The sequence below is a fragment of the Nematolebias whitei genome, chromosome 21, assembly GCF_014905685.2.
Source record: "Nematolebias whitei isolate Nwh7 chromosome 21, NemWhi1, whole genome shotgun sequence".
NCBI classification, from domain to species: domain Eukaryota; kingdom Metazoa; phylum Chordata; class Actinopteri; order Cyprinodontiformes; family Rivulidae; genus Nematolebias; species Nematolebias whitei.
In genome coordinates, this window is record NC_056518.1 from 31,596,165 (window position 1) to 31,605,573 (window position 9,409).

Sequence of the window (9,409 nt, forward strand, 5' to 3'; positions counted from 1 at the left end):
TGGTGTTTCAGCAGATGTTACAGGTGTGCTGTGTTTCAGCAGATGTTACAGGTGTGTTGGTGTTTCAGCAGATGTTACAGGTGTGTTGGTGTTTCAGCAGATGTTACAGGTGTGCTGCGTTTCAGCAGATGTTACAGGTGTGCTGCGTTTCAGCAGATGTTACAGGTGTGCTCTCTTACGTGTTTGTAGCGCTCCACTTCAGCCTCCACCTCCTGCTTGGCTCGGTTCAGGGAGTCCAGCTGCTCCTGGAACTGGACCTGCTGCTCCCTCCAGGTCTCTGCCTCGGCCAGGGCTTGGGTTTCTGAGTCCTGGGAGGAGAGACGGGTGAAGACGCGTCTTTCTCTCAGGTGGGGTTCCTCACGGCGTGCACAGCCTCACCTGGATTTCTGCTCGCAGCGTGCCCACTTGATCCTGCAGCCTCTGGTTCTCCTCCCTCTGCAGCTCCTTCTCGTGGCGGAGCTCCTCCAGCTCCAGAGCCAGGGTCAGGCTGCCGTCTCCTGCGTCCAGACCGGAGCCCTCCTTCAGACTGCTGATCAGCTTCTCTTTGGACTTCAAGAACCAGAACAAACCTCAGAACGGAACCAGACCTGGTTTTAATGCAGTGGCCCCTGAGGGCCTCGTCCTTTGAGCTCATGTTTCTACAGATTCTTCTAATCTGTGGATCAGATTATATACTGGAGATTAAAGTCTTTATTCAGGACCTTTATTCTGAAAGAGTTCCTCTAGTTTTAGACAGAACCCGTGTCGTCTTTACTTCAGACAGTTTTTGCTCCAGCTGTTGTTTCCCTGAACATTTTAAAACGTGCTGCTGTCGTTCAACTCAAACTTTTAGTTATTCAGTTTAAACCTTTCATGTGTTTATATATAAATGTGTGTGTGTGTGTGTGTGTGTGTCAGAGCTGGGCTTGTTTTTCTCTCATGTCATTTGCAAAGACATTAAAGCGGAGTTGAATCTACTGAAATGTTTGAAGACAACTGAAGAAGTCTTCTGGATGAAAGACGAAACACTTCAACAAAAAGAAAAGTCCAGAGGTCCTGCCTGAACTCCACAGTTCTGTCCAGGAAGCCTCACCTGTAAGATGCGTGAGGCTTTGTGCTTGTAGTCCTGCAGCTCCTGCTTGGCCCAGTCAGCTGCAGCTTTGGCGCCTTTCAGCTGCTGCTGGAAGTCTTCGGCTCGGGCCTTCTCGTCCAAAGCTCGTCGCTCGGCTGCGGTCAGCGTCTCTGCGAGGGTCTGCCTCTCAGCTTCCAGTTTGGCCAGGCGGCCAGTGGACTCGCTCTGCTCAAGAACAGAACTTGATGAGTCCGACTGCAGCTGTTCAGCCGTGCACAGAGACTCGGTGACGCACCTGGATCTGCCGGTAGCCGTCCTGCTCCCGTCTCAGGGACAGCTCCGCCTCCCGCAGCCTCTCCTGGATCCTTTCCAGAGCCTGGTTCTGCATGCTGCTGCCTTCTGTGTGGTCCTGCATGATCCTAGAAGCAGAGCACACGGTATCTGACCCGAACCAAGACCCGTACAGAACTCTGAAGGTTCAGGATGAAGACAAATTGTGGGAAATGTAGTCGTGAAAATCCTTTGATCTCCATTATTTTCTGGATCATTGTGTCCCTGTTGTGTGACAAGCTGCTACCAAAGAGATGAACCAAAGACCCGCTCTAATAACATTAAAACAAACATTGAGCTGATTTTGATTTTAGAAGATCGTGACAAGCCAACCTTGATTTCTCCTTCTGCACCTCCTCTAACGCAGCCCTGCGGGACTCCAGAAGCTGATCGGCTTCATCAAGTCGGACTTTTAAAACTGCAAGCTGCCCGTCTTTGGCAGAGAGAGCTTCTGTCAGGTCATCCACGTGGGAGCGAAGTTCTTGTAAGGTGCGGGTCGTCTGAGCCTGCTCCGAGTTCCACCTGTCCGCACGCAACCGGGCCTGGTTGAGCTCTAAACACAGAAGGCTTTGGATCAGAACCGACGAGGACGTAAAGAAACGTCAGGCTGGGCTCCCTCGTACCGTCCTGCAAGTCTTTCGCTCTCTGAATGACCGAGGCCATCTCCTGGTTGAGGGACGCCACCTCGCTGCGCAGCAGCTGGTTCTCCAGGCGCAGGCTGGACACCATCTGGCTCTGAGGGGGGTCCGGCCGGCTGGACTCCTGAAGGGGGGCCGAGCCAGAGTCTGAACTCTCAGATGTGTCTGAGGGAACCAAAGATACATTTAGAAATGATCTGGACAGAAACGAAACATAAAGCAGCACACACGGGGGAGACGGCATCAGGTTCACCGAGCACGACGTGTACGTTTACATGATCTCTCCTCACGTGATCCAAACTAGCTGAACGTCACACGCTGAAGTCTGTCCCTTCAACATGAGCACGTAAGGTCAAAAACCTGAGTTAAAGACAAATGAAGCTTTATGATCCCTCACCGCTAAAAGACAGAGATGGGCAATAATGTACCTGCGTTACTGTCCGTCACATTTTAATGAAACTCAGAAACTCATTGGACCAACATGAAACAAGATGGCTGCCACAGCCAACTGACGTTCGAACAGACAAAGGCTGGAATTGTGTTAAGTTATGTGGTAGTAGCTGAGGATGATCCTCAACACAGACCCGACGGGCCACTTGTTGCATGAGATCAAGGATTAAATACTTGGATTAAACCCTTTTAGTCTGTTAGTAAAATATTTCCTGAACAGCTGTCTAAACAAGCCACCATAAAAATGGATTCACTTAGAATCAGTTTGATTCAAGATGGCTGCCACAGTTAATTGATATAAGCCAAAACAAAACTGGGCCGTCCACAGCACATGCTGCAAGCGTGATGGGTCCGAACAGATGAACCTCGTTTCAACACATGATCATGGTCTAAAAGGCGGAGGGTGATATGCATCGTTTCAGGGCCGGCCCCTCCCTGTCTGTGCGGTGGTGGTGGGTGATATGCATCGTTTCAGGGCCGGCCCCTCCCTGTCTGTACGGTGGTGGTGGGTGATATGCATCGTTTCAGGGCCGGCCCCTCCCTGTCTGTGCAGTGGCGGCGGGTGATATGCATCGTTTCAGGGCCGGCCCCTCCCTGTCTGTGCAGTGGCGGCGGGTGATATGCATCGTTTCAGGGCCGGCCCCTCCCTGTCTGTGCGGTGGTGGCGGCTGCAGCTCAAACCTGGACTTGGATCTTTAGAGTTCTCCTCTGACGTTTTGGTGCTGTGAACAGACAGTGAGCTCATGCTGGAGGCCCTGGACACCCCTCGGGTCGAAGGGGGTGTGGGCGGGGCCAATGGGACAGGAAGTGACGTGGAGGGAGGTGGAGGTGTCGGGGTTGGCGTCTCTGTGGTTGACGTCGTCTTGACAGGCTCTCTTCTTGAGTCCCTCCTGGAGCTGGCGGGAGGCTCGGAGCTGTTCAGGAAGTCAAAGAGCATGTCGTCGTCCACGTCCGGCTCGCTCTTCCTGGGCCTCACGAAGCCCGCCAAGTTCTTGGCCGAGTTTGGAGCGCTGGCGCCAGAAGCAGGAGGAGGACTGGGCGTGTTGGCCACGGACCTCTTGATGTTCCCTGCTGCTGTAGAGATGAAGCTGGAGGCTTCATGGGAGGACATGTAGGTATGATGTGGCCCAGAAGTCCCGGTCTCGAACGCTGTAGAACCGTACTCATCCCCCCCGTAGGCTGATGAAAGGGAGGCAGTTCTCGCCTGGTCCTTGCTCAGGGCTGTCGCAGCTCCTTGGTCCACTTTATTCAGGAAGTCTTCAGCTTTCCCAGCCAAGTCCGTAAACCAAGACATGTTGCACCCTGATGACACAAACATGAGAACACAGACGTGAGAACACAGAGACGTGAGAACACCGAGACGTGAGAACACCGAGACGTGAGAACACCGAGACGTGAGAACACCGAGACGTGAGAACACCGAGACGTGAGAACAGAGACGTGAGAACAGAGACGTGAGACTGCTCCGACGTCAGAACGCTCAGATGCACTTTTAAGATGATGACACTTCGAAGACGTGATAAAAATGTCAAACTTGTGTTTCAGACAGCAGAAAGACAAATGGACCTGGGCTTCACCTGACACACGTGTAAAAATTCAATGTTCCGCACAAAAGAACCCGTTCTTTTCTGAGAACAGAGGTGAACAAAACATTTACCGTCAGATAATTAAGATTAACTCAGACCTTTGTCTTTAGATGCAATACTTTCTTCACCATGACTGACCGAAGCAACACCCTCATTACTGAGGACAATCTGTCGATCCATCTCCTGCTCCATCACTCAGGCACAAGACGCCCAGATACCTGAACTCCTCCACCTGAGGCAATGACTCCCCCCAACCTGGAGGAGCCATTCCACCCGTTCCCAGTCGAACCATGAAGGAGTGACTCTCCCTCCAGCTGCAGTGGAGTCTGATCTGCAGAGAACAAGCTCCACTTTGATCCGAGGATGCAGCGCCTCGGTGAGCTCTGCCACAGAGATGAACCCGGCTCCACAAAGGGGCCATGGTCGACGGATTAAGGAAATCCTTGAAGTGCTCCTTCTACCGCCTGCCAGGATCCCCAGTCTGGGTCAGCAGCTCCACACCAGAACCAAGTAGTCTGGGACAGGGTCCGCTTTCAATTTTACAGCCAAATGGTTAGGCAGAACCTCCTGGAGGCCTGATGTAGGTCCTCCAGGTGTGTCTCCTGAATCTACAGCTGGTTAAACCGAATTGAAAAGTGCAGCTTCAGTCAGGGAAGAGATTTAAACCAGGCTGAGATATTTCAAGGACGTGTGCACTTCAAAACAACTACAACTACTACACTTTCTAAAAACACAACAAGGGAAGTCTTTAAATGGACTTAAAATAAATAAAAAAACAGTTTCTTTTCTTTAACAGCGGCTGCATGTTTAATATTGTATAAAAATATTAGGAACGAGTCTTAGAATCACAGTGACGTCACAACCAACACATTTAAAACATTTTTAAATAAGTTACTTGGAACAGGAGCACATATTTTCTCCTCCTCACTGAAACCCACAGGCCAACAAAGGAAGCCTTCAACAAACATGTCCAGACTCCTGTTAAAGCTGAATTTAAAAGCTTTCTTCACAACAAGATTCTTAGTTTTCCAGCTGATCACTTGTACCTCCATGTTGTTTAGTAGCTTTAGCTGACAGGTAAACAAAAAGTGATGGAACACCTTGCAGGACCCAGAGAGTCGATGAGTTCTGATCCAATCGTGTGATGTCCTTTAAATATTGGACTAACTCAGAGAATCTGCTTCAGACACAGATGATTGTTTCTATCAGAGATGTTAAATATACAAGGCGGTCCATTAACCAGTAGTTTGTGCTGGACCTGGAACTCCATCGACGCTAAGCTAACAGGCTAAGTGAGAGCTAAAGGAAACGTACCGTTTGAATAAAACCTCCTGAAGCTCGGACTCCCCGCTACAGCCGAGCTGTGTCGATTAAACCTGAAGGAGAAACTCTGCTCGGAACAATATCCTCCATATAAGACGCCATTATGTCTTCAACAAGAGATGCTCCGTACGTGGACCAGGAAGTGCTGTGCAGGACCCCACAGGGCGTCCTCACAACAGCCTGATCAAAAAAGGACTGAGTTTAGACCAGCACTCATCCCCTCCCCCAAATAAAATATCTATCTACAAGGCCAAAAATAAATAAAACCTTTGGATTTCTGCAGCGTGATTTAAAATTTATAGTTTTCAACAGCTTTTTCTCCCCTCCCTGGGCTGCCACCTTACCGTGGTGGAGGGGTTTGAGTGTCCCAATGATCCTAGGAGCTATGCTGTCAGGGGCTTTATGCCCCTAGTAGGGTCACCCATGGCAGACAGGTCCTAGGTGAGGGACCAGACAAAGTGCAGCCCAAACACACCCCTATGATGAAAAACACAAATGGACCTAGTGTTCCCTTGCCCGGACGTGGGTCACCGGGGCCCCACTCTGGAGCCAGGCCTGGAGGTGGGGCACGTGGGCGAGCGCCTGGTGGCCGGGCTTTTACCCATGGAGCTCGGCCGGGCACAGCCCGAAGAGGAGACGTGGGTCCCCCTTCCCATGGGCTCACCACCTGTGGGAGGGGCCAAAGGGGTCGGGTGCAATGTGGGATGGGTGGTGGCCGAGGGCGGGGACCCTGGCGGTCTGATCCTCGGCTACAGAAGCTGGCTATTGGGACGTGGAATGTCACCTCACTGGTGGGGAAGGAGCCTGAGCTGGTGTGTGAGGCTGAGAGGTTCCGGCTAGAAATAGTCGGACTCACCTCTACGCATGGCTCGGGCTCTGGAACCAGTTTCCTTGAGAGGGGCTGGACACTCTTCCACTCTGGAGTTGCCCCTGGTGAGAGGCGCCGAGCAGGCGTGGGCGTACTAATTGCCCCCCAACTTGGTGCCTGTGTATTGGGGTTCACCCCCGTGAATGAGAGGGTGGCCTCTCTCCGCCTACGTGTGGGGGGACGGGTTCTGACTGTCGTTTGTGCTTATGCACCAAACGGCAGTTCAGATTATCCACCCTTTCTGGAGTCCTTAGAGGGGGTACTGGAAAGTGCACCTTCTGGGGACTCCCTTGTTCTGCTGGGGGACTTCAATGCTCATGTGGGCAATGACAGTGAGACCTGGAGGGGTGTGGTTGGGAGGAATGGCCCCCCTGATCTGAACCAGAGTGGTGTTCTGTTGTTGGACTTCTGTGCTCGTCATGGATTGTCAATAACGAACACCTTGTTCAGGCATAAGGGTGTCCATATGTGCTCTTGGCACCAGGACACCCTAGGCCGCAGTTCGATGATCGACTTTGTCATCGTCTCATCTGATCTGCGGCCACATGTCTTGGACACTCGGGTGAAGAGAGGGGCGGAGCTGTCAACTGATCACTACCTGGTGGTGAGTTGGCTCCGATGGTGGGGGAGGATGCCGGTCAGACCTGGTAGGCCCAAACGTATTGTGAGGGTTTGCTGGGAACGTCTGGCAGAGTCTCCTGTGAGACGGAGTTTCAACTCCCACCTCCGGGAGAACTTTGAACATGTTCCAAGGGAGGTGGGGGACATTGAGTCTGAGTGGACCATGTTTCGTGCCTCTATTGTCGAGGCGGCTTACCAGAGCTGCGGCCGCAAGGTTGTCGGTGCCTGTCGGGGCGGCAACCCTCGAACCCGATGGTGGACACCGTCGGTGAGGGATGCTGTCAGGCTGAAGAAGGAGTCCTATCGGGCCTTTTTGGCCTGTGGGACCCTGGAAGCAGCTGATGGGTACCGGCAGTCCAAGCGACATGCGGCTCGGGTGGTTGCTGAGGCAAAAACTCGGGCATGGGAGGAGTTCGGAGAGGCCATGGAGAACGACTTCCGCACAGCTTCGAGACGTTTCTGGTCCACCATCCGGCGTCTCAGGGGGGGGAAGCGGTATGCCACCAACACTGTTTATAGTGGGGGTGGTTTGCTGCTGACCTCAACTCGGGATGTTGTGGGTCGGTGGGCGGAATACTTTGAAGACCTCCTCAATCCCACCGGCACGTCTTCCACTGAGGAAGCGGAGCCTGGGGACTCTGGGTCGGGCCCTCCAATCTCTGGTGCTGAGGTCACCGAGGTGGTTAAAAAGCTCCTTGGTGGCAGGGCCCCGGGGGTGGATGAGATCCGCCCAGAGTTCCTTAAGGCTCTGGATGTTGTAGGGTTGTGTTGGCTTACGCGACTCTGCAATGTTGCGTGGACATCGGGGGAAGTTCCCCTGGATTGGCAGACCGGGGTGGTGGTCCCCCTATTCAAAAAGGGGGACCGTAGAGTGTGTTCCAACTACAGGGGAATCACGCTCTTAAGCCTCCCTGGTAAGGTCTATTCGGGGGTTCTGGAGAGGAGGGTCCGTCGGATAGTCGAACCTCGGATTCAGGAGGAACAGTGCGGTTTTCGTCCTGGCCGTGGAACACTGGACCAGCTCTACACTCTCAGCAGGGTCCTGGAGGGTGCGTGGGAGTTTGCCCAACCAGTCTACATGTGCTTTGTGGACTTGGAGAAGGCTTTCGACCGCGTCCCTCGGGGGGCCCTGTGGGGGGTACTCTGGGAGTATGGGGTACCAGGCCCTTTGATACGGGCTGTTAGGTCCCTGTATGACCGGTGTCAGAGCCTGGTCCGCATCGCCGGCAGTAAGTCGGGCTTGTTCCCGGTGAGAGTTGGACTCCGCCAAGGTTGCCCTTTGTCACCGATTCTATTCATAACTTTTATGGACAGAATTTCTAGGCGCAGCCAAGGTGTTGAGGGGATCCGTTTTGGTGGCCTCAGAATTGCATCTCTGCTTTTTGCAGATGATGTGGTCTTATTGGCTTCATCAGATCGTGATCTACAGCTTTCGCTGGAGCGGTTCGCAGCCGAATGCGATGCGGCCGGGATGAAGATCAGTTCCTCCAAATCCGAGGCCATGGTCTTGAGCCGGAAAAGGGTAGAGTGCCCTCTCTGGGTCAGGGAGGAGGTCCTACCCCAAGTGGAGGAGTTCAAGTATCTTGGGGTCTTGTTCACGAATGAGGGAAAAATGGAGCGTGAGATCGATAGGCGGATAGGTGCAGCGTCTGCAGTGAAGCGGGCGCTGTACAGGTCTGTCGTGGTGAAGAGAGAGCTGAGTCAAAAGGCGAAGCTCTCAATTTACCGATCGATCTACGTTCCCACCCTCATCTATGGTCACGAGCTTTGGGTTGTGACCGAAAGAATGAGATCTCGGATACAAGCGGCCGAAATGAGTTTTCTCCGCAGGGTGTCTGGGCTCTCCCTTAGAGACAGGGTGAGAAGCTCGATCATCCGGGAGGGACTCGGAGTAGAGCCGCTGCTTCTCCACATCGAGAGGAGCCAGTTGAGGTGGCTTGGGCATCTGTTTAGGATGCCTTCTGGACGCCTCCCTGGTGAGGTGTTCCGGACACGTCCCACCGGAAGGAGGCCCAGGGGAAGACCCAGGACACGCTGGAGGGACTACGTTTCTCGGCTGGCCTGGGAACGCCTCGGGATTCCCCCGGAAGAGCTGGCCCAAGTGGCTGGGGAGAGGGAAGTCTGGGCCTCCCTACTTAGGCTGCTACCCCCGCGACCCGACCCCGGATAAGCGGAAGAAAATGGATGGATGGATGGATGGAACAGCTTTTTCTTATTGCTCCAAAAAAAGTTCAATCTGGTCCTCTGGACATTCAAAAAACAACTTTGTTTTTTGAATGTCCAGAGGACCAGATTGAACTTTTTTTGATTTTTCTACCTGGATTATTGAGCATGTATCAGGATATTTTTCTTACTGCCTTTTTATCTGTTAATAACTTTCCTAATGAGCATTAAACTTTCTAAACTCACGAGAATAGTGATCAGTCAGATGTTTTTAATCTGCATCTCCAGGCAGAAACATGTTTTGAAGGCATTTTACTTGTGCAGGACGCGTAGTGTCATATTTTCACACAACCTGACACAGACGTTATGAAACAGTGCC

The 9,409-nt window shown here is 52.7% G+C and overlaps 1 protein-coding gene across 1 annotated transcript in view; it reads right to left on the bottom strand.

The window, feature by feature from the left end:
• Positions 1-5,531, bottom strand: part of golga5 (golgin A5) — an 8,713-nt gene extending 3,182 nt beyond the window's left edge. Inside the window, exons 1-8 of the mRNA XM_037694618.1 lie at positions 5,370-5,531; positions 3,151-3,771; positions 2,005-2,184; positions 1,715-1,934; positions 1,347-1,470; positions 1,073-1,276; positions 379-549; positions 180-308 (exon numbers count right to left, since the gene is read on the bottom strand). Coding sequence (XP_037550546.1) covers positions 180-308; positions 379-549; positions 1,073-1,276; positions 1,347-1,470; positions 1,715-1,934; positions 2,005-2,184; positions 3,151-3,763 — 1,641 coding nt within the window. The 5' untranslated portion in view covers positions 3,764-3,771; positions 5,370-5,531. The remainder of the gene's footprint in view (positions 1-179; positions 309-378; positions 550-1,072; positions 1,277-1,346; positions 1,471-1,714; positions 1,935-2,004; positions 2,185-3,150; positions 3,772-5,369) is intronic.
• Positions 5,532-9,409: the final 3,878 nt, after the last annotated feature.